The following is a 22,913-nucleotide window of genomic DNA, read 5'->3' on the forward strand; positions in this document are numbered from 1 at the left end:
GGAGGGAGTTTTGTGTGGGACAATGTGGTGACTTTTCTATCTCTTTCTTGTGTCGTTAATTCGCCTATCTATGCTCTTAGTTGGACGGACCAATCGGGGAAGCCTGTTGGTCTTGAGATCTACGACAGATGGCTGAAAAAAGGATCCCCTATTCATCGGCGAAACATTTTGGGTCGTGTTTTACTATCGGCATCGCGGGGGGTTGTGTATGTCTCTGGACTGTTCATACACGGGTTATATTCATGGCCGAGTCGCGCAGGAAGCCGCAGCCACCAGGCTGCTCACTTCGTTCGCTGCGATCGGACGCGTGTGTCATTGATAAACCACCTGGGTTATTCCTGTCTTTTGCCGTTTCTATGTTTATAATAGCTCATTGGCTACGAAGGATACATATATGGTTGACATGTACGACAAGTGCTTGACAGTGTCGATAGGATGCGTAAGATGATATTTATAATACAGCATAGCCTCAAAAGCAGCAGACTCTGTATCTGTAAATTTAAATGATACCCAAGTAGTACTTTGTAGATCATCGCGCAACCACCAAATCACTCCTCAACACCCATTTCTCCCCCTCCCGCACCTCCTTCCCCTCATGCAACATACACCGATCTCCATGCCGATGCAGCAGCGCCATTCCCGGCACCGGAGCCACCGACACAGGTTCCGGATTGCGATTAGACCGGGTCGCCTCCGGATAGAAGACGGTTTCCCCTCCCTCACAGCTCGTCAAGTAGATAAGGAGCGTCCAAGTGGTGCGGGCCGCACGGGGCGGACGACCGGGCGAAGAGAAAGTGATAGTATTTGAATCGTCATCTACGGTAGGAGCAGCTATCAGCATACTGAATTACTTTTAACTTAGGAGTTGACTACGAAACATCATCCTTCTACAACCCGACAAGCTTTTCCCACCTCTACCTCCCGAGATACCATGATTTTTAAAAGAAAGAAGGATAAAGGGAAGAGGGGTTAGGATAGACTCACAATGTTTATCGAAGAACTGCCCCTTCGAATACCGATATATACGGATATTCCCATTCAGGCCGATAGGTTCCCCGCCCCAGATATCTTTCATATCTCTTGTCACTGCTTCCTCTTCTTCATCAACATCTTCAATCCCCGCATTCAAAACCATCTCCTTCAGCGCCGTCCCCGACCAAAGACCCTCCGCGAACCCCTCATCCTGGATCTGAAACCGATCATTGACTCGCACTGCATCGCCCTTCTTGGGTTTGCCGGGTGTGGTGGTCAGTGGCAGGGAGGCCAGGAATGAAGTGTAGGTTTTGCAGAGTGTCGAGGGGAAGAAGTTCCGGATGAGGTAGATTTGGTCGGGGACGAGAGGGTCGAGGGTCAGAGAGGTGGAGGGGATGAGTGGGCGGAGAGGGGGCCAGTTGGGGGGTTGCTGCCGCTGCTGCTGGTGTTTTTGTTGGAGATGGGATTTGGGGGTGGATGAGGGGGGCTGCTGCTGCTGCTTGGAGTTGGATGTCTTTTTGGGCATTCTTTTTGTGGGGGTGGTGATGTGTATGGTGACTGGGAGTGAGAGTCGGTGAGGAGATAATAGTTAGACAGATGGATAATGAGTCAGTAGTAAGTCAGAGTGACGGGGATTATGGTCGTCAAGTAGTACTATGCAGGTCGGTCTGGTCTGATCTGTCGGTCCGGGATGGGGAGTAAAAAAAAAGTTCCCAGGTAAGTTACTTTACTAGTGAGTGGTATAGTATGGGGTCAAGTTCAGGTACGGAAACAGTGAATCAAGGCCCGTGATACGTTCCCGGGTGGTAATAACCATGCGGGTACAGTAACAATGCTGCGTTTGCATAGATGTATGCCAAAAATACCGTCACAATCTGGCAGAAAATTTATGAAAAACCGACCGGGGCGTGACGGGCCCAGCCAGTCACAGGGCGAGTAGGACGGGGGCCTCAGCCTCACCGCCCTCGACTTCTGCTCCTCCTCCTCCTCCTCTCCCAGCCCGTCGTCCTTCTCCAATCCCCCTCCGCCCTCAAGACCTGCCCGCCGGTCATGTCGTCGTCGCAGACCATGACAGCGTCTGCGGTGGGCCATCGTCCGCCAGATGCTGCTCCAAATATGTCGTCCGTGTACGACTACGCCCGCTCGCAGCAGCAACACGACGACCAACCGCACCCCTCCCCGCCCAGCGACTCCGCAATCCGCCCTCTGCACGATTCTGCCCCCGACTCTCCTCCCAATGGCCTGTCTACCCTGTCCTCAACCACCCCAGTGGTCAAATCCGAACCCGGCGACCACGATTCTGCCCCCTCCGCGTCCGCTCCTCCAGAAGCCCAGTCCGATATGCGTCGTCAATCGGCCGCCAGCGCGCTCCTGGCTCAACTCCTCGGGAACCAGGTCTCGGCCGACGGGCTGGAGTCTGAGGATCATCCAATGCCGCAAACCCAAGACGGGGCCGAGCCGTCTCAAAATAACGACCAGGATGTAAAGAGTCAATGGCACTTCGAATCGACCTCCGAACCCCCGGCTGCCCCTGCAGATTCGACCAATGGAGGCGCGGATCAGTTTCCGCCGGAATCGACTGAATCGCTGGCTCCTCACCAAGAAGACGAGAAAAACCCCGAACAACATACCGATTTATCTTTTTCGAACCCAGATCATGGCGATAGTATGTCAATAAAGGCATCAGATGCTGTAGAAGGCTTGACGGATCCGTTACTGTTCTCCAAAGCGAGTTTAGACCATCCCGACCTTTTTTCCTCCTTCGATATCACCGCCGCTCCGAAGACCCCGTTTGAAGCCCTCCAGCAGAATGAGATGCTTACCGCCGCCTACCTCTCGCAAAGCGCTGATCTTTCCGCCCTTGGCTATTCTGGTGGGCATTTGTCTCACGATATCGCTGGCTCGGTCGCGGGATCGGAGCCCCGAATCCAGGCATTTGCGAAGCTAGAATTCGATGACGGTCACTTTTACTGCAATACATACTCCTTCATTCTTGGACGTGATGTACGAGCGGCCCGGGCGGCGCATCAGCGCGAAATCCAGGTCCGTCAGGCGATGAGGACTTCCCGGGCTAAGAGTTCGAGCGGTGGCAACACGTCGCATACGCCCAACCGCGTGAAACATGAGGGCAGTGGCATCTTGGGAAGTGTGGTCAGTGACCGCGGTGGTATTATGGGGTTTGATCCCGATATTCCGCCTCATTTACCACACCATCTCAGTCGTCGCTCGTCCGTGTCTTCGCACGCGGAATCGGCTCCGTTGCATGCGACTCCGGCCCAATTGCAATCGACTACCGATTACAATGCACTTGCAATGCAGTCTTTGAACGAAGAGAACGGCGATGCGAAGCCAGTGGATGCTTTGGCTTTACTTCCTTCGCCGGATGCGTGTCCAACGATCCCTATTCATCCCCCAGCGACGGTTGACGGTAGTGCTGCCGGGCATCGAGGGATTTCACGTAAACATGTCAAAATTGCATACAACTTTGACCGAAACCTTTTCGAAATGGAGGTTATGGGAAGAAATGGCGCTTTCATCGGCGCGGATTGGCTATCACCGGGGCAAGTAAGACCCCTACATAGTGGCGATTATATCCAAATAGGAGGCGTCCGCATCCGCTTCCTGCTTCCCGACGTGCCAATTGGCGAAACTGGAGCAGATAGAGTGGAAGAACCATTTACGGCCGAAGATGAGAATGCTCAGGCTTCAACTACGGCCGAGAACGAAACGCCAGCTCCGAAGCGCGCATCTGATGGCTCAGAGACAAAGGAGACGCCGAAGACCACTAAGATCATTCTCAAGACCCGGGCTGAACCTGATCCGTCGCGACCAGTGCAGTCCGTTGAAGGTTCCGGAGATCCCAACCAGCAGCCTGTTCGGCGTCGTGGTCCTGGACGGCCGCCTAAGGACGGCATCATGTCCAAACGCGAGCGAGCCGAACTGGCAAGAGAACAGAAGTTGGCGGCGAAGCGCGAGGCCAATGGAGGCGTCACTCCTCCGCCCATGAACCGTCCCAAAGCTGGAAAGGCACCGGCACCAACCAGTGGTGTTACGGCAACACCCAAAGAATCAGTTGGTGCGGAGTCGCCTAATTCTAAGCCGGAGAAGCGCAAGTACACGAAGAGGAAGAAGCCTGATGGTACGCCAATGGACTTTCCACTACCCTCAACCGAGGGCGGCCAATTTCCCATGGAACATCGCCCGGAGGAGTTCATCAAGGCACCTCCAGTCAAAAAGCGCAAGCCCTCGCGCTCACCGTCGCCCAACTACCCTCCCGAATCCGCTTACACACCGGAGGATCTGGCCAAACCACCATACAATTATGCTGTGCTTATCTTTGATGCCCTCACTGAGGCTGGTACTCCGATGACGCTCAAGCAGATCTACCGCGCCCTGAAGCTGAAATACCCATATTTCCGATTCAAGTGTGAAACCGAAGGCTGGACGTCTAGTGTGCGACATAACCTGAATGGCAACAGCCATCTCTTCATGCATGCAGAGCGTGATGGCAAAGGATGGTCGTGGCAGCTCCGCCCAGGGGCATCAGTTGAGAAAGAAAAGAAGCGACGCCCGTCGCCTCCTCCGCCGGCCTCGCAGCCTCCGTCTGCACCGGCAGCTACTCCCCAGTATATGCCCCAACTGAACCCATCCTATGGCAATCAGCATGGACAACCTGGGATGGCCAATCCGCACTTCCAATTCCCCTCTATGCCTCCCAATCCTTATGCACCTCCTCCTCCCCCAGCTCCTGCCCCCAATCCTACTCCTACACCTCACCATTCCAGTCCCTATCCGCCCCCTGCTCCAGCTGCTGCCTCTACACCCTTCCCGATACCGAGTCCGCTCCGCAACAACCTTCCACCTGCTTTTGCGCAGACTACGCCCTCCACTTATACCTCGCCTTATGCCTCGGATCCGCCGCCGCAGCTGGTTCAGCTGCAGCAGTCGCAACAGACGCAGCCAATGCCACCCCAACCACAGCACCAGTCACCTTATCCTCCGCCTAACCCACCGTCCATGCCGCCGATGAATGCACCGCCACATCAAGGCCATCATCCTCCACCGCCGCCCCCAGGTCCACCTATGCAGCACCCTCCGCCGAATATGGGCATGGGTCACGACCCTGGGCCAGGCCCAATGGACAACTCGGAGGCGTCGTCGTTCAATGAGCGGGCCAGCAAGGCGATTGACGACTTTGAAGCGGTCCTGATGGAAGACTACGAGGATAAGAACTACATCCGGGAGGTGCTCAAGAGTGCCCGGGCTCGCGTTCTCGGCAATGCCACGGATAGTTCGTTCCCCGGCGGCGAACCGAAGGACGAAGCAGTCATTCTGGATGCGCTTCGCAATCTGATCGGTAGCCTAAAGGACGAATAGTCAGCCTAGCACGGGACGACTATTTGCAAGCGGGAATAGGATTCAAACTGGGATGACGAATTTACGACTTGGGATTTGCTTTTATGCTTACGAACATACATCTACCACATGGAGACCGGGCCGGTGTTAGGAGATCTGTGATCTGGGATACAAAAACATGCGCGCGCGATCACATAACTGGTCTTTATCTTTCATGATATTGAAACGGAGTCCGATTGTTATTATCCATTTCTGTTTCTGGGGCTATTTTGGCTGACTCACTACTACTACTACATTTTCCATTGCTATTTCCATTTGCGTCTCTCGAGTGGGTTGTGTTTTTTTCTTATCCACCCGCCACTGCAGTTGCTTCTCGATGATATCCCCTCCGTTCTGGACCGAGGGTCCATTTTCCAAAGTATTTGTTTTCTTTTTTATTAGTTGCTTATCCTGTTTTTGTCTCTTCCACGTCCGCGACATCCCGGACTTGCATGGATTATAAGCGCCGGGCAAGTTTTTTCTTCTCTTTCTTTCTTGCATTGACACTTGCTCCCCACCCCACCCCCTCCCTCCCTCCCTCCCCCTTGTGATGGGGGGTCTGGTCTCTTTTCTTCCTTCTCCGAGAATCGGAAGAAAAATCATTATTTTTGTCCAACTTTTCGTTTTATCTAAAATTACATCAAAAAAGCAGCTGGAGTTTATTTGCATAGATCTAAAACAAATAACACAATTTATTATACGAAATGGGGATGTCGCTATACGACGGGGTTTTGATTATTTGATGATTATCAATTCTGTAGAATTAATCTGTAAGTATGATAAATTAGTATGTTGTACATGATGGGGGGAAAATAAAGTAGGTAATGAATTACCGTAGTCCGGAGGGAAGTAAGTAAGTAGTAGTAAAATTCGATTTACCCCTCCCCCACTACTACTACTACTACTACTTACTATCTTCATCCGACTCTTTCCTTGATACTTCTTCCTTTCTTCCTTTTCTTACTTCCGACCGGAACAGCGGGGTTTGTAATTATATTTGAACTTTGCACCTAGTAAATATATCATCTATTATCTATTATCTACTGCATAGCTTTAGAGTACCCGTGCACATACATACATAGGCACATACCCTATCGGAACAATTAGAAAAAAGAAGAGAAAGGTTATTGACCCGATGACCGGAATCACCCGTGATGATTGCACTGCAGGAATATATTATTATCCATGACTACTAAGTATGTACGGTATGGAGGAGGGAGGAGGGATGGGATGTCACCGGGCCGGTCGTGTGCATATCCTTTTTTCCCTACTTAAGTTCTTTCTTCCATTCATCCGTGGTATTCTATTCGTGTGTGGGTGGTTACTATCGCTATCATCGTGATGTTATTTGTTTATGCGGGGTGTCATTCATGTATGTATGTGGGATGTAGGATGTCATGTATGTATGTATATGTAGATTGTCAGTTGCTGGATGGATGGGGGATGGTTATTGTGATCTATCTGAGTGTCTAGTAGTAGTTGTTGGTGGGTGGTTATTGGGTAGGTATTAGGTAGGTGGTGTTTATTGGGCGAGTGGTTAGTGACTGACTGACTGGGTATCAGTAATAGAATGCATGAGGTTGAATATCGGCTATCAATCATCATTCATTCCAACATTATTGTGTGAGCGTGCATCTTTAGTTCAAAAAGGGAGGAAGGAGGGGCAAATAGTGGTAAATAGATCGGGCAGCGATGATGGAGGTTGGTAGGTTCGATGGTGGATGCAAGTGTGCTTGGGGAAGTTGAGAGTACTGTGTATGGAGGAGTTGGGGGGGTGAACACCCCACTTGGGGTTACTGGATCTTGCTTGGTGCAGATTGTAGTACTGAAGTCTGTGTGGCTGGGATGTGGGAATATATTCTTGGTACCTGACTGAACTCTCGATGACTTGATTTGGTTCGATTCGGTTCGGTTGGCCATAACTCTTATTATATGATTATAATAATTCGTATTCATTGGTTGTTTCGTTGTAAGTGAGACATTACCGGCGTGATCATATTCAATTCATTATTCCGGTGGTTGGGGGATTGTGAAACATAGTAGGGATGAGATTGATGATGGCAGTGATCACTCACTCGGGTCATTCATTCATCCTGAGGGGGGATGGGATGGGATGGGATGTAGGTACCGCGCTTGGGGATCGGGGATGATTGGGTATCAAATTTGATAAGATGAAGGGGACTGCGAAAGGTTGTAGGTTGCTGTGGGAGACGCGCATATACACAGGCGTGTTGTATGTTCCGTGTCTGCGGGGTTCACAGGAGAGAGTGAGGAGAGGAAACCCTCCATCGTGAGGGATATACCATCGGCTATTACCATTTCCTACTACTAGTAAATAGTAACCTTCCGGAGTAGGAAACTTACTACTACTGTGTAGACCACCTCTTTCGTGAGGTACAAAATAATCAACAAGCAGGCTCCAAAATACTCCGGCCTGATCATATGCTGATTTGATTGCTCATCCTTCCTGACGGTCGGTGAGTCACTGTCCCTCTGAGCCTAGAAGGAATCGCAACAGCCTCAAAGTTGGAAGTTGCACCTGATCCGAGAAACCAGTAGGAATCGCAATCACTGTAAGGTGCCTCTTCTCAGGCATCGACCTTACGTAGACCAGCCTGTTGTTCTAGCAACCGCGGAATGTAGGCATGGAATGTTGCTTTACTCAGCCACCTGATGATGCTGATGCTGCTGCTGATGATAATGACGATAAGTGAGGATGTGTATTATTATTATGATGATGATGATGATGATGATGATGATGATGATGATGATGTAGGTGCAATGTCCCTGTCCTGTCCTGTCCTGTCCTGTGTTCTGCATGTGTGGTGACTTACAGTGTACAGATAGATAGGTAGTAGCAGTAGTAGTAGTCTCTCTCCCTGTGTCTGCCTATTGTGTCATTGCGCTTATACTTTGGAGTTCAAAATGAGGCTGTCCGCCTCTCGGATTGGCTCTCCTCTGAGGGTTGGTGGGTGGCATGGGACTCCGCCTTGACAGGAAAGTCCAAAGCCTGGCTGGCCCTCTCGAGGGTGACTGATTGACTGACTGACGGCATTGCCACTGTCGCTCCTGCTGCATCTGTGCTTCTCTAGTCGCATACATACATGGTAGTCATAGCAAGTAAAAAAATAACTGATGATGCCTATCTAATTTACTTAGTTGCTTCCTTCCCTTGTTCCTTTCCCAGGCCAGGTTCCATCTCTCACTGGCTATAAATAATCATCCCAGATGATTATATCACTCGCCTCCTGCAATAAGCCAAGCCACAGACCGACTAGTCCCATGTACCACTTAGACACGTTTTTCTCCCCTTACCCTTTTTTTTATTTCCCCTCTTGAATCTTTTTTTTTTTTTTTTTTTTCTAAATTAGCACGGGGGCGCACGTCCCACCTATTTGTCGAAGCAGTTCGAGGTCCTCCCACTAGCGCTGTCCACCCACAGTTGAAAGTGTTCAGAGCACTACGTACCATTACGGAGTAAGACACCGCCTGTCACTTTCAATCCTACTACTAAGTTGTACTTGCTGTTATTTTTCTCCTCAACTTACAACTAAATTTGATCATCATCAAATCAGTCAGTCAGTCATGTCCACTTTCAACCTTTCTGTGTGACGCCTTGGGCTTCTTGCAGTTGCATTTGCCTCCACCCCCAATCCCCATTCATTCCTCTTGTCCTGCTGAACGATAGGCAAATCGCAGCTTTCGCACTGCCTCCTGTTCCACTCCCCTATTTGCCCACAGGCTGCAGCCAATGAAGGGAATGACGATTGCCTGCCGGGGATTGATTGGGTCAATTCGTCACTTTTTGCGCCTGCATCACTTTAATGAATGGTATCATTGGTAACTTACTTACTACTAGATACACTTTGTAAACTATCAAATCTACCGAGTAGGATTTAGAATAGATAACCAAGGCTACTTACTCCGTTGTTACTCGGGAAGGGAATTAATAATCTTCTTCCCTAGTCAAAAGTCAAGTCAAGACAAGACAAAAAAGCAAGACAAGACTATTCAGTACAGTAGTAGTAACCGAAGTGGATTCGAGGAATTTTCCATTCCTTTCCTTCTCCCCCCTTCTTAGCCGCTAATCTAACGGTCAGTCACCACGAACTGCTTGCTGACCCCCTTAGTTAAAGGGGAGTAAAAACTGCCGGTAGGTAGACAAGACACACTACGTAAGTACCAGTCCTAAACAGTCTGACCGGCCAGAGTCCTCCCGCCCCAGGGGTCTTTGGTCTGGTCCCGTCCGGCTGGCTGGCCTGCCTCTCTCTGCCTCTGCCTCCCTCATGTCTGTCTCTGCCGACGACGCAGGTCGTGCAGTCGATTATTGGAGGGAGTTGCAGTCAGAGTGACTTACTTTGATTCCCGGCCGTCCTGTCCGGTGCTGGATTTGAAGCATTTCCCGCCCATGCCATCTGACACTTAATTTACTATCCACCCAGTAACATGACCTTTTGCTCGTATTGCACCTGATGACTGATAGACGGACTGACTGACTGACTGATTGAGATGAGATACATTTGGGACTTTTTGAATTGATGCCTCAGTCAACCAACAATTCAGTACAATTCAAGAGAATAGACGATGGATTCATATCGCTACCCGTGCAAGATGCTATATTAAGATTGCTTGTTGTTGAGGGTGAGTAAGCTCTCCTCAACCATGGACCCGGGCTTCTCTTTCCGTTCTGGCCGCGGGTCTTTTCATGGGCGAGAGAAAAGTTGGTGAGAAAAGCTGGGTCTGAGATTGAAGTAACCTGGCCGTTCGGCAGCGTTACGGTGGAGGCGGTTTGGTCAGTCGGTCACTTCTTACTGGTTGGCTGGTTGGTCTCCTCTTTTTTTTTTTTTTTTTTTATCCTTTCCCTCTGACCTCTTCTTTTTTTCTTGTCCGTCTTCTTAATTCTTTTTTATTTTTTTATTTTTATTTCCTTTTTTCAACTTCTTTTTCCCTCCCCTCTGCCCTTTCTTCCTTCATCCTTCCCTTCCTCTTTTTTAATTTAATTTATTTCTCTTTTTTGTTTTTCTCTTTTTGATTTCAGGTTCCCTCTTTCATCCTAAACATGCCTTAGTCAACTCCTCCACCCTCTCCCAAGGACGGCCGTTCCATCATCATCACTGGGTACTCCCCCTCTCCTCTAGCTGGGCTCTAATGGAAAATAGTAGGGAAAACTCTGAAAACTCTAAACAACCCTCCAACCCCATGAGGTGTACTCCGTGGAAAGCCGTAGTTAACTCACTACTAAGGATGTTACTAGTCTAGTAGTTACTTGGGACTGCTTCACTCGGGTGTTGCGGCTGGCATTCTGTTTGGTCTGACAGTGGTGTGTACCCTGTCCCCATTCATCACTACGATCGTTCTGGTAACTTCCTCCCTTTCCCTTTCGATCGTGGTGGTTGCGATTCAAATCGGTACCTGGTCTGCGTCATAATAAAGGAAGAGAAATCCTTTTTTGCCTCATTCCCTCATAGGCAGATGCCACTGATCTTAATAATAATGTTTAATATTAATGATGTAAAATCTGGCTACGATTTTTATTCACTTTGGGGGGGAAAAAAGATTAAAAATATTCTCGAGGGAAATTTTATTGCTGTTAAACCTGATACATTTCCCTTACACTGACCTGGCCATGGGTCCATTCCGATGGTCTCGTTCCCCTAACGGAGGACTTGCCGGGAGGATCATGGACAGGAGATAAAAAAAATATTAATGATAATTAAAAATAACAAAAAAAGAAGGATGGGTAGGGGGCATAGGTTACTTTACAATGTAGTTATCTTTTTTTTACTGTTTAAAGTTACAGTATAACAATGAGAATAGAACAGGGAAAAGGAATAGAAAGGGAATATCCCATCCATTGCTCGGATAGGTAGAACAGGGCATGATATGGTGAACAGGCAGAGAAGGCTACATAATCAATGGCAGGGAACCCAGTGGATGTTGTGAAGGATCACGACTCGAATAATACTAGACAGACCCAACCTAGCCAGACACGACACAGAGAGACTAGAGAGACAAGAACCAGAGGGTGTATTGGTGTTACTCGTTAGTCAGAAGAGCAGCGAAGAAGAAGTGAGCCGGGGATCGTCACCTCCTCAACCCTCACTAGACTAGACTCTCTCTGACACCTCGGACCACTAAGCAGCCGCTCTCCCCTTCGTTTTTTCTCGTCGGGTCTCCTGCTTTGGCTTGTGGCTCTCTCTCTCGCCTTGCCTTTCCACCTCTCGTTCTCCGTCTCTCTTCTCTTCTCCATCCTCTCCCACTCACTCCCCCCTCTCCCTCTTCCCCTTCTCTAACCTACTTCTCCAATCCTCTTCCCCCCTCTCTACACCTTCTCTCACCATCTTCGCTTTTTGCTCTTGCAACTTTACACCTTCCTCAATCCCCTCTCCCTCCCCCTTTGCTCTCTCCATCTTCTCCTCCCTTATACCCCAACGAGCTTTTCACTAAGTGTCGTTGTCGCTGTGGATCGGGGCTAATTCCCACCAAACGCGAGAACTTGTTTTGCTCTAATTTTTTTTTCTCATCCTTGACCTACACAAAATTATAAAAAAAGAAGAAAGGAGAAAAAAAAGAAAGAATCTCAACGTTTCTCGCCTGTTGCCTCCCTCCACTACATCATCCTTTGCTGCTTGCTATTCATTGTTGAGCGTCCCCACGCGTCTCCGGTGATTACCGTCAAACTCCGTCCCTTTTCGCCTCCGTCCTCGACAGCCTCGTGTTCGATCAATTGCCCGCCTTACAACACCGGAAGTAAAAAACCAAAAAGGGATCACCAGACTCGTGCCGCTACAGGACCGCTCCTCCCCCGGCAAGGAAGAACTTCCCGAAGAGACATCTTAGTCGCGACCGCTCCGTCCGCTCCTTTCGACATTCGTGCCGTGGAATTGTTCCTCCATGTTATTCAACTAAGAAGCATTCACTACGAAATTATCTAGAGCCGCGGCTCGTTGAGCATTTGCTCTACCCCCCCAGGATCAGGGCGTGGCGAACGTGTAGACGGTTCGTATCTTGTGTTTTTTACTTGGTGTTTCACTCAATTTGCTCTTTGGGATTGCCCTTCGTCCCATTGAAACCCAATTTGCTGACTCGGGATCTTGTCCGTTGTTACAGCCTCAGACCGTCTACCTTCCCGCTCTGAACTGGTTCTTTTGCTTTTTCTTTTATTTTCATTATGCCGTCTTTCTTCGCTCCCGGCCTCCAGGGCCTTCCTCCTACTCCTCCCCATATCTTGAGCGGTGGCAGGATGGAACACGATCAACCCTTCTACCTCCTCGGTCCCTCGGCCGCATTCCCGCCTCGCTACCCCCAGAACGGCTGTGATTTCATTGAGCAGTACTCCCAGTCGACCTGCTACTCCAAGCCCATGAACTCGCAGTCCGCTCTGGGCGTCCGCAATGGCCGGGATATGGTCGCCGCTCACTCCGCGCTCAACCAGCCCATGTTCGGTCCTCTGGGTACCGCCAACGTCTTGCCTCCCATCCGCAACAACGTTCAGTTGCCCCCGATGGAGAGTGCCATCCCGCCCCAATACCGACGCCAAGAGATGATGGTGCAGCCCGAACCCCAGCGCAAGGAGGAAAAGGCCACTGGAGGTGTCGCCGCCCACTTGGATTATGAGATGGATCAGATGTCCGACTTTGTGGCTGAGATGGCCCAGGGAATGTATGCTTTGTACATCACCAAGATCAACCTAGCAGATATTGACTTAGCGCGAAGCGTCTACCCAGGATCGTCGGTCCCCCCTCAGTTCCGGAAATACGTCTACCAGATTTTGTCGTCCACTCGTCTCCCGAGCTCCACCATCCTTCTGGGACTCTACTACCTAGCCAGCAGGATGCGCATGCTTTCTTCCACCAAGGTGTTCCACACCGGCAGTGGCCAGGTCTACCGCATGCTCACCGTGGCCCTCCTTCTGGGAAGCAAGTTCTTGGACGACAACACCTTCCAGAACAAGTCCTGGGCCGAAGTTAGCAACATCCCTGTGAGCGAGCTGAACTCGATGGAGCTCGACTGGCTGTTTGCCTTTGAGTGGAAGATTCACGACCGGATCTACGATCAACAGGATGGCTTTGCGTCATGGTTGTCTCACTGGGAAACCTGGCGTACTAAGACCGTTGCTCGGGCGCAAGAGTCTCGCCATGCTTTGGCTCCCATCGACACGAATGTCTCCCGCAGCCACCGCGTGTCGAAGCCTTTGCTCTCGCCCGAAGGGCCGATCCCACCCCAGTACCAGCGCAGCACTAGCTATGAAACCTCGTGGCTGAACCCTGCCGCGTCGGAGTATTCGCCGCCCTCTGCACCTCACACGGGACCGAACACTCCGGACTACTACGCAGCTGGGCCGTGGTACACGCAGCCTCCCCCGCCATACTCGCGTACCTGGGTTCCTCCGCCCCAGCAGTACATTCCACCGGCCCCTCGCTCCCAGCCTCCGTCCTACCACCACACCCCCGCATATGCGTTACCTTTCGCGCAGAGCGTGTGGACGGGCCACGGGTCATCCTGTGGTTGCCTGTATTGTGCCAAGCATATGGAGCACTACATGTGTGCGAACCCGTTTGGCTCGATGCAACCGATCGTGGCTGGTTAGTCAGGGGCTCCGCCATCTAATCATCTCTCTGACAGAGTCCACTGGAGAAACGTGTTTCCTTCGATCCTGTTCTTCACTTCGTTCTAGACCTGTCCAGGTTGTCCTTGTTTGTCTCTTTCCGTTATTACTGATGATACCGTGTTTCCTTCGTGTTTCTGCATGACTACCCGTTTTCTTTGGTCAGTTTCGGTTACGTCTGTGTTTCGCTGAAAAGTACCATCGGTCGCCTTTTCCCTCCGATTCTTTTTGTCTTTCATGCTTTCCGAAAAGCAAAAACTCCCAAAAAAAGTGTCCGACCGGTTGCGCATTTTCTGCACGATGTGACACTATCTTCCTTTCTTCTTTACTCTGCCTTTCACTTTCCTATCTCGATACGATTTGTTTCTTACGAAACACTCCTCTCATCGTGTCGAAAAGTTCTTCCAAGAGATTCCTTGCGCTGAAGCTCTGGAGTCAGATGTCACGACAATTACGATTGTTTCTCTCTGCGTTTTCGCCTGTGCTTCGCCGTTGCCTTCTCCATCCTCCCTCTTTGACCTGTTCGATCTTTCCTCATTTTCTCTGGATTTGGGCATTTCATCTGGCGACTGTTACTCATAGATTGTGTTGTGTTCCTTGACGCTTGTCAAGTTGGTACATTTGGCTTTCTTCTCACGCACGCTCCACTTGAGTCCCGTGGCGTTAATACCTTGTCTTTTTTTGTTCGGTTGCCTTTAATCTGTTTCTTTTTCTCTTCTTTCTTCTCATACTCGTCTGTTCCGGTCGACAGATCCTCTTTTACTTTTCGTGATGCGACCAGAGTACATTACTGCAGCTTCGTGTTTGTGGAGGTGCGCTCTCGGTTGTAACATAACCATTATTTGTTCGCTTTACCTTCGATGACCTTTTTCCATTTTGCATGTTTGTTTATTCCGCCCGACCCTCAAACCATTGGTGAGGCATTTGAAAAGTGATACTCCCCTTATGCCCCTTGTTTTACATTTACTCTTTTGTCTTGTCTTATTCCCCTCCCGGTGATTATAGCACCCTCTTGTGTGGCTTCCTTTTTTTATTCTTTCTCACTGCTCATTCCCTGAATGTAAGTTAGATTCTTTCACTACTTTTCTATTACCATTCACAAGAAATATGGGACAAAGACATTTCGAGCTTCCCTTACCAAAAAAAAGCACAGGGATCCCATTTGATATATACTGCTCTCCATTATGCCTTCCCAAGTAACTACTGTATATGTAAAACCTCTTGTCACATTTCTTCTTTTACTGCCACCTTTCTTTCATGTTGAGGAAAGGTGCATTTTCACTGATCTTCGAACTAACTAGTCGCCCCCACCGTCTTTTTGAAACCTTCAAAGAAAAACAAAACAAAGATCTTGTTAATGAACTTCTTTCTATTTCACAGCAAAGCACCAAATAAAAAGCACAATGATACCCATAACGAAGAAATGACAAAATTGTATTGACATCTGTCCTTTGATTCTCTGCAGATAATAGTAGTAGTAGTAGTAGTAGTAGTAGTAGTAGTAGTAGTAGTAGTAGTAGTAGTAGTAGTAATCACTAGGTAAATAACTAGGAACTAGAATCCAAAAGAAATATAGAAAGAAACCATTGACAAGGGGTAGTATCTATCTATATCTATCTACCCAATCGTGAATGAATTTTCTGCGACTAAAAAGAAGAAGAAGAAGAAGAAAAAAAAAAAAAGTTAAATGGAATGAAGATTGGTTACTGGAATATATAGTCATATGTATTTGTAATAAATGGATTCATCTCTAATTGTGCGTGGGGGGTATCTGTAGATAGATAGATAGATAGATGTATGTACATGCGCATTCGTTCATTGGGAATGAATGGGTGATGATGATGTGGGTGCATGTCCCTGACGTGAGTTTGATACATCATGGGGGAAGAAGGGAATAAATAGCCCTCAGGCGATGGAGGTAGAGAGAATGTTATGACGAGGTCGTAGGTACGTAAGTATGGATATGGATGGTGTACGTTGTAGTAGGAGTAAGTACTAGGTGTGATTCTATGTACGGCGGTGATGTGAGGAAGGGTGGGAGGTCGGTAGGTTAGGTTAGGTTGATTGTCTTGTATGTTTGCTTGTATATGGGTATAGAAGAAAAAAAAAAAAAAAAAAAGAATTTGCCCGTAGACCTGTGCTAGTATACACTCCCCCTTATGCTCTGGTCATGTTTTCTTTCAGCTTCGAAAGAGGCGTCTTCTTCGTTGTAATCGTCCCCTTCATCGTCGCCGTGATGGTGATAGTGTTCATGGTCGTGATCATCGTATTGATTGTTTTCACGGTTGTGTTCGTCCACTTGCTGGTGCTCGGCTTTCGAAGTTGGAGGATCTGTGGGGAAAGGTTCATCATCTATTCTGTCTTGGCCTGCTCGATCCTGGTTGAGGGCGTTGGCGACTTGCTTGCTCAGGGTTTGGCGTGCTAGGCCCGGAGGGTTTCGGACATGGTGGCTGTGGGATCGGGTACGTCGGGGTCGCGCAGCCTGCTTGGAACTGCTTTCGTCGTCGCCGTCGTTATCTAGGTCTTGGGATGGTCTAACTTGATGGGCAGAGGGGGTCGGTTTAGGGCGGGAGTGAGTCTGTTTGTGGTTATGGGTATAAGCGTGCATGTTGGGGCGAGGCTTCTCTTCGCGTTCGTCCTCCGACGGGGCGAGGCTGTTTGCGCCGCTCATGGAACCGCCACCGTCGCGGCCAACGAGATGGATGTAAGCGTAGTTGCAGTTCGGAGGATGGAGAAGGTGGTCTTCGCTGTCACGGTGGAGATGAGCGAGGCCAGGGCGGCGGGGTATCGGGCTGGGGTTTGAGGTTGGTTGGCTCAGGTGACTGATAGTGGTGGTGGATGCCACGGGTGTCGGAAAATTTGCTTGAGAAGTGGACGTGGTTTCAAGCTGTACACCTTCGAACTCGTATTGCGGAGCTGGGGAAGGCAAGGTCCTTTCAAGAGGCCTTGCATCGATAGAACGATCTCCCAAAGCTGGCTCCGGGGCTCTGAGCATCTGCTGGTCAACCGGAGTGGCTGTCCCCGTTCCAGCCGGCACTGGTCTTGGGTGGCCGTTTTGGTTCCCGTGAGATCTGTGGTTGTGGGTAGCATTGTGTGTTGTTGTCTCCCTCGGCTGAGGGTCATGCTGATGCTTTGGATGGTCTACGTTGTGTGCACGGGGCGTACGTAGAGAACTTCGTCTTCGGACGCCGTGATTGCATCCATCAGGACAGCCACCCCATTTGCGACGGATAGGGACTGACGTCTCTGGTGGTGCTGGCTGCACTGGATCCAGTCCTTTGGCTGCCCGCTCACGCTGCCGCTCTTCCTCTTTCTCCTTCCGCAGGTCGGACCAGGTACGTAGCTGATTCTGGAGGACGTATTTCCCGTTGTCTGGGTTGAGTTTCAGAATGACGAATTCGCAGTGATTGATGTTGCGGAGATCTTCGAAGTATTCCACGCTCCAATGGTACCATTTCATGAGGAAAACCCGCGTCATCAATCCATGCGTGACGAGCACGCAGACACTGGCGAAGTCGTCCTCTCCGAACAGACGCCACAGCGACTCGTTGAACCCACTGACGCGGTCGTAGGCGTCGGCAGCAGATTCACCGTTGGGAATTCGGTAGAAGAAGTGACCATAGTCTGCCCTTTCGAGCCACATACGCTCCATTTCGGCTGAACATGGTTGGAAGTTCCCGAAGTCCTGCTCCCGCAGCCGGGGTTCCTCGTAGACCTTGATGGTATGTCTTGGGAAAGGGGACGGGGCCGGAGAATCTGAGGACAGGGACTGCAGGATACCCTCCGTTGTCTCTCGGGTGCGACGGTATGGGGAGGTGAAGAAATGAATGGTATCATCCGGTCGTAGAAGGGTACGCAGACGGGAGCCAGCTTCCTGCGCCTGACGGTGTCCTTCGGGGGTGAGTTTCACTCGGTGGTCGGGGATAGTCTGATGGATTTCTCGGTTCTTGTTTCCTTCCGATTGGGCATGGCGGATCAAGATGATCATCTGCCAGAGTGAGACATTGTACTGAAAACAGTGATAGTTTCGGGGGGGAGGAATAACTGACCCGCGGCTTGCCCATGATTACTTACTAGACATCTACTGTTGCATGCAGAAGTAGTTGGGTGGAAGTGGGGTTGAGGGGAAAAAGCAAGCGCTACGATGCTAGATCAGTAAGACAGGCCCACCGCGATAACGACCTGATGTATGTATGTAGGCTAGCGATCAGGTTACTGAAGCACAAAACACATAGGCCAGCAAGATGTAGTGATGGAATAGAGGATGCGACCGCGAAAAGAAGAAGAAATGAAAGAGGGATGAGGCGAGTCAGTGACTTGGGACTCGAAAGGAGGAGAGAAAAGAGGAGAGATGATTGCGGAGTAGGGGAGAATTGCCAAATCCAGCACTGCTATTGGCCCCAGGCATCTAGAAATCGCCCGATCAGGTTAGCACAGCGCATGATGTCAGTCGGCGCTGGTCGGGTTTGTTACCGTTTGGTATCACGTATTACCATCTCGATTGCCGGCTTGTAATCAAAAGGGTACATCCTTCCATAGCATCTCTCACATAGTAATGGTTTAGGAATCCCCGTTCCTTACGGTCCTTGATTAGCTTTATATAATTGAATAAATTGAGGTAGTCCTAAAATAAAATCATGTACCTTCTCATATGTGACCTCAATACAGTATCTATCTAGCACCTAGCTTATCCAGAAAAAAAAAGAGAGGGATGGCCCTTCGCCAGTTGTCGCCGAGGCCGCCGTACGGAGCAGTAGTAAGTGGTTCGGCACTGCTAAATCTGGCCTTGTTTCGCCCTCCTGCTCATCATCGCCCGCTTCCACGCTCCCCAATACCCTCCATTGCCGACCATCCCGGCTTTCACCAACGAAGAAGCCGACTCTCACGATGGCCGATTATCTATATGATCTTCTAGCCCCTCATCTGGCCTCGACGAAGGCTGCCACCGCCCTCTCCGATCCGGATCGCGATACAACCACCACTCAATACCTGAATCGTCTCCCTACGCTCTCCCTCCAAGCATTACAGTCCACGGAACCTCAATCCCTAATTCAGTCCTCTCATTCTACCCTTCTGTCCCTGCAAGCTCTGTCGAATCGCTCCCACAAGGCCTTCGTCACCTCCGCAGATGGCCTGTCCAATCTCCGCGCGTCCATCCCCCAGTTGGCCCGGAACGCACAGCAACTGCGGGATGCGGTCCCGAAACTCGATGAAGAGGCAGTCCGATTCTCGTCCAAATACAGCCGAGCAGCGGAGAATGTCGCTCTGGAGCAACGGAAGAAGGTGATGCAGCTGGCGCGGAACGTCGACCGGCTGTCCGATATCCTCGAGCTTCCCACGCTGCTCGCAACAGCTGTCTCTTCCGCGGCCGCTAATTCGGCAACGACGGGCAGCTCGGTCTCCACGACGTACTCTACGGCATTGGATCTGTACGCGCATATCAAGCGCTTACAGACACTCTATCCCGATTCGCCGCTCATCAAAGATGTAGTCTCCCAGGCCGAGGATGCTATGAAGGACATGACGTCGAATCTGATCGCAGGTCTTCGGGCACAGAACTTGCGACTAGCAGCTGCTATGAGGACGGTGGGTTGGCTGCGTAGGGTGGCACCGGAACTGGATAACCTCCACCACGAAGGATCACCGGCTGCGGCGGAGGGCGCATTGGGGGCTATTTTCTTGATCTGCAGGCTGGCGAATTTGATCACGATGCTAGAAGCTCTGGATCCTCTACGGGAGCTGGCCGATCAGGAGACACAGCGCAGGGCTCCAAAAACAGACAAGAAGAATGGGGCGACGGGGACCTGGTCCGAAGGACACCAGACGGAGAAGTATCTGAAACGGTATATCGAGATCTTTCGCGAGCAGAGCTTTGCAATCGTCTCTCTCTACAAGAACATCTTCACTCCAGATCAATCGGAGTCAGAGCTCGCCGTGACCGGCTTACGGGGCATCGATGCGCGGATCAAAGCTGCGGCATCGCGACCCTCTCACCCAGAGGATCCACTCCAGTGTCTTCCACCGGCACTTGCTACCTTCCCAATGCACCTAATACAACTGTTGACGGACACCTTGCGCACCTATCTCCCCAACGTCCGGGATAAAAGCTCCCGAGAGAGTCTCCTGACCCAGGTCTTGTACTGTGCTGCCAGCTTGGGTCGACTGGGTGGTGATTTTGGCATGATTCTGACCGAGCTCAGCGAGGCAGCAGATGAGGAGCAAGAGGACGACGATGCCGATGACGATGACTTGGCCTATGAATGGGAGGAAGTGACTCGGAAACACAGAGCCTTGGCAGGACGCTTAGAGCAGCTGACAGGAGGTGCAACTCCCGGGTCCTCGGCCAAAGGACATTCGTCGCGACAAGCCTTGCCCATGCAAGGAGATATTTGAGTGGTAGATGCCCTAAAGAATCTTTCACCACTTCTTCCACAGGCTGTGCAAAGTGCTATTCTTGGAGACGGCATTTGCTTTGGCTCGTCCCTTTCAAAAGGGGAAGTTCGGGCCTCCCCGGGCGGCACTAACCGGATGGAGCAAGGCCTCCGCCCGGGTTGCTGGTCCGGCCGTCATCTCATCTCATCCTCCCTCCTCACCTCTCCTTCTCCCTCAAGACTTGCTTTCGGCAACATCCTTGGTCTACTTTCCCCCATTTTTCTCTGTATCTTTTCCTGGGGATATTCTTACACAAATTTCCCTTATATATATACATCCCTGGTTTCTTAGTGCTTCGACACAGCCGTTGCTTCATGATCGGTGCTGGCTTGCCGGTCGCATTGGCCCCTTCGATTGCCGCCGCCGCTGCTGCTGCTGTGTGACGTTCTCCCTTGCGTACAGGGCCTGCTGGCGTTTTAGACACCGCATTCTTCTCAGCAATGAAGATTTCTCTCTGAAAGCGTGCACTAAAGCTATCTGAAGAATAGCGGCCGTTCCTCTGCAATATATCCTCTCTAACCCTGACCCTGCAACTCGTCTGGATGGCGGCCCCCGCTTTGTCTACCGGCGGGTTGATCGACCCGACCAAACAGGCTGAGTATCCCATCGTGCTGGGTGATCGACTCAATGGTAAATCTAGCTCGCCACAGTCGCAGCTGGTCAATATCCAATATAACTATAAGACCAAGTCAGCGACCGCACGGCAACGCATCACCCGAGCCCGACAGTCCCGCGATCGCTACAACCTCACAATCACCGATAAAGCGCCCAACGCCGATAACGTCCTGACCTATTCATACCAAGGCAGTGTCGACCCAACACAAGCTGTCTCGGATGCTGGGGAACATAATTTGGTGCTAGTCTTTGACGCAGCGCGGAAAGTGTTTGTCTTGGAGCCGGTTTCAACGCAGCTGAACTTCAACCTCCGGTCTGCTCCGGCCAAATCCCAGAAGCAGGTGCTAGAGCAATATGAGCAGCTACGCACTTTGCAGGAAGAGGACCATGGGTCGGGTGATGATCGGGGCATGGACAATGCCAGCGGTAATGATGATGGCCCTGCTGACGACAGCAATCCCTATGACTACCGGCACTTCCTCCCCAAGGAGAATGCGGACGATGACAAGTCGGGCTCGGACAAGACACCAGAACCCCCCTCCTACACCAGCAAGCTCGATACTCCGTTGATGTCCGCTACCAGATCCATTCCTAGCCCTCAACCACCCCCGGAGAGCCGGACGAAGCCTGTAAACGCAAAGAAGAAGAAGCCAGACGGGGTCAAGCCTCCTAAAACGGTGGCTGCTCGGCCACCGCCCAGGTCTCCGCCCCGTCCTGTGCACCCAAGGGAAGAGCGGAAGGCAGAGGTCGAGGAGGAGCCTTCAGTGGAGACATTTAATTCCTCGCCGTCCGACACGGGTCTGGGTGCTGTCTCTTCTCAAAAGGCAGTTCCATCACCGGGCTCGAATATCATCATCGACGGCGATCTCATCATTGATATGGGCTCTCCGCCGCCTGCTCGTCCCTTCCGGGTCAATCCCGCATACTTCTCTTCGAACAACACCCCGGCGGATGAGGAAGGGCATCGGGATGAGGACGAGGACCAGGAGGAGGATGAGGATATTGAGGACCTACGGCTCCCCTCTCCGGCTGGCCACGGAGGAGCGCCGGTGGCCTCGAGCGGCCTAAACCTGGAGCCCGGGTTGGATGAGGAGGAGCTGGAGGTTGATGATGATCCTCTCGCGGCGGAGATGGAGGCGGCGTTTGAGGAGGATGTACAGGAAGACGACCGGAGTCAGCCAGTTCCCACGCAAGCGGTGTCGCAGCAGTATCATATGGCCAGTGAGGATGAGAGCGAAGTCAGTGAGGAGGAATAAGGGGATGGAAGGGTCTACCGTGTAGCATGTTTGCTAATATCTCTCGTATTTCTCTTTGGGGGCATGGTTCCCCCGTGTTTGCGTATATACCAGCAAAGCAAGGCGCCATTCGGAGTTTTAATCACGGGCAAGGTTCAGACTACCAGGGAACTTCGTCGTATAATATGATAACAGCAATAACAATGACAATAACACTAATAATAGCCATGAAAATGATAATGATAATACGCCAAAAATATAGATGTGAATCTCTCCGAAAAGCGAAGCGACGATCCCTGGGGCCCGGAACAACGGGATGATCCGAAAAGCCGGCGGTCATTGGCTGGGCGGTCAGTCGCCAAAAAGTGCCACAGCAAAAGGAAAAGGAAAGTCCCAAGTGAGAAAGGAGTCTCTCTCTCTCTTCCACTTGCTCTCTCTCTCTGTTGCACTCAGAACTAGCTGCCTCCCATCGCTCTCCTCTCCCTCTATTTTCGGATCTTCTGCCCGTCTCCACCAGCTTCTCTGACAACTGTGACTTCCCAATCCTCCTCACCTGGTCTACGGACATCCTGTGGGTGCGATTGGCTTCCCGAATCACCGGCTTCCGATGCATGCGATGCAGTGGCCTCTCCCGCGATGATTAACACGCCTCGGTA

The 22,913-nt window shown here is 50.8% G+C and overlaps 7 protein-coding genes across 7 annotated transcripts; 5 read left to right on the forward strand and 2 right to left on the reverse strand.

The window, feature by feature from the left end:
- The first annotated feature begins 43 nt into the window (after positions 1 to 43).
- On the forward strand, positions 44 to 493 carry BO79DRAFT_71325 (uncharacterized protein). The gene has a single exon (XM_025689645.1). The coding sequence runs from the start codon at positions 129 to 131 to the stop codon at positions 420 to 422; it is 294 nt and encodes a 97-aa protein (XP_025542875.1). The 5' UTR covers positions 44 to 128; the 3' UTR covers positions 423 to 493.
- Positions 494 to 509: 16 nt separating this feature from the next.
- On the reverse strand, positions 510 to 1,567 carry BO79DRAFT_285621 (uncharacterized protein). Its single transcript, XM_025688380.1, has 2 exons — positions 985 to 1,567; positions 510 to 816 (listed from the first exon to the last, which is right to left on the reverse strand). Exons 1-2 carry the CDS (start codon positions 1,496 to 1,498, stop codon positions 530 to 532), a joined length of 801 nt encoding a protein of 266 aa, XP_025542876.1. The 5' UTR covers positions 1,499 to 1,567; the 3' UTR covers positions 510 to 529.
- A 435-nt stretch (positions 1,568 to 2,002) lies between these two features.
- On the forward strand, positions 2,003 to 5,471 carry BO79DRAFT_71339 (forkhead domain protein). Its single transcript, XM_025689646.1, has one exon. The coding sequence runs from the start codon at positions 2,023 to 2,025 to the stop codon at positions 5,347 to 5,349; it is 3,327 nt and encodes a 1,108-aa protein (XP_025542877.1). The 5' UTR covers positions 2,003 to 2,022; the 3' UTR covers positions 5,350 to 5,471.
- Positions 5,472 to 12,538: 7,067 nt separating this feature from the next.
- BO79DRAFT_139950 (putative cyclin-like protein (Clg1)) lies at positions 12,539 to 13,957 on the forward strand (the record flags this gene model as incomplete). The annotated part of the gene is made up of 1 exon (XM_025678209.1): positions 12,539 to 13,957. One exon carries the CDS (start codon positions 12,539 to 12,541, stop codon positions 13,955 to 13,957), a length of 1,419 nt encoding a protein of 472 aa, XP_025542878.1.
- A 2,158-nt stretch (positions 13,958 to 16,115) lies between these two features.
- Positions 16,116 to 18,279, reverse strand: BO79DRAFT_235922 (acid phosphatase DET1; the record flags this gene model as incomplete). The annotated part of the gene is made up of 2 exons (XM_025684532.1): positions 18,025 to 18,279; positions 16,116 to 17,963 (listed from the first exon to the last, which is right to left on the reverse strand). The coding sequence occupies exons 1-2, from the start codon at positions 18,037 to 18,039 to the stop codon at positions 16,116 to 16,118; spliced, it is 1,863 nt and encodes a 620-aa protein (XP_025542879.1). The 5' UTR covers positions 18,040 to 18,279.
- Positions 18,280 to 18,814: 535 nt separating this feature from the next.
- BO79DRAFT_71387 (Dor1-like family protein) lies at positions 18,815 to 20,659 on the forward strand. Its single transcript, XM_025689647.1, has one exon. The coding sequence runs from the start codon at positions 18,863 to 18,865 to the stop codon at positions 20,366 to 20,368; it is 1,506 nt and encodes a 501-aa protein (XP_025542880.1). The 5' UTR covers positions 18,815 to 18,862; the 3' UTR covers positions 20,369 to 20,659.
- On the forward strand, positions 20,660 to 22,472 carry BO79DRAFT_71388 (ELL-associated factor). Its single transcript, XM_025689648.1, has one exon. It carries the CDS (start codon positions 20,950 to 20,952, stop codon positions 22,276 to 22,278), a length of 1,329 nt encoding a protein of 442 aa, XP_025542881.1. The 5' UTR covers positions 20,660 to 20,949; the 3' UTR covers positions 22,279 to 22,472.
- The last annotated feature ends 441 nt before the right edge of the window (positions 22,473 to 22,913 follow it).

The sequence above is a fragment of the Aspergillus costaricaensis genome, assembly GCF_003184835.1.
Source record: "Aspergillus costaricaensis CBS 115574 unplaced genomic scaffold BO79scaffold_6, whole genome shotgun sequence".
Classification (NCBI taxonomy): Eukaryota; Fungi; Ascomycota; class Eurotiomycetes; order Eurotiales; family Aspergillaceae; genus Aspergillus; species Aspergillus costaricensis.

Excerpts from the sequence above, each read along its gene's own strand:
- BO79DRAFT_71387 (XM_025689647.1), top strand. The coding sequence starts at position 18,863 with ATGGCCGATTATCTATATGATCTTCTAGCCCCTCATCTGGCCTCGACG.
- BO79DRAFT_71325 (XM_025689645.1), top strand. The coding sequence starts at position 129 with ATGGCTGAAAAAAGGATCCCCTATTCATCGGCGAAACATTTTGGGTCG.
- BO79DRAFT_285621 (XM_025688380.1), bottom strand. The coding sequence starts at position 1,498 with ATGCCCAAAAAGACATCCAACTCCAAGCAGCAGCAGCAGCCCCCCTCA. Across the intron at positions 817-984 it reads GCAGTTCTTCGATAAACATT|ATGACGATTCAAATACTATC; the intron begins GTGAGTCTATCC and ends CTCCTACCGTAG.
- BO79DRAFT_71388 (XM_025689648.1), top strand. The coding sequence starts at position 20,950 with ATGGCGGCCCCCGCTTTGTCTACCGGCGGGTTGATCGACCCGACCAAA.
- BO79DRAFT_71339 (XM_025689646.1), top strand. The coding sequence starts at position 2,023 with ATGTCGTCGTCGCAGACCATGACAGCGTCTGCGGTGGGCCATCGTCCG.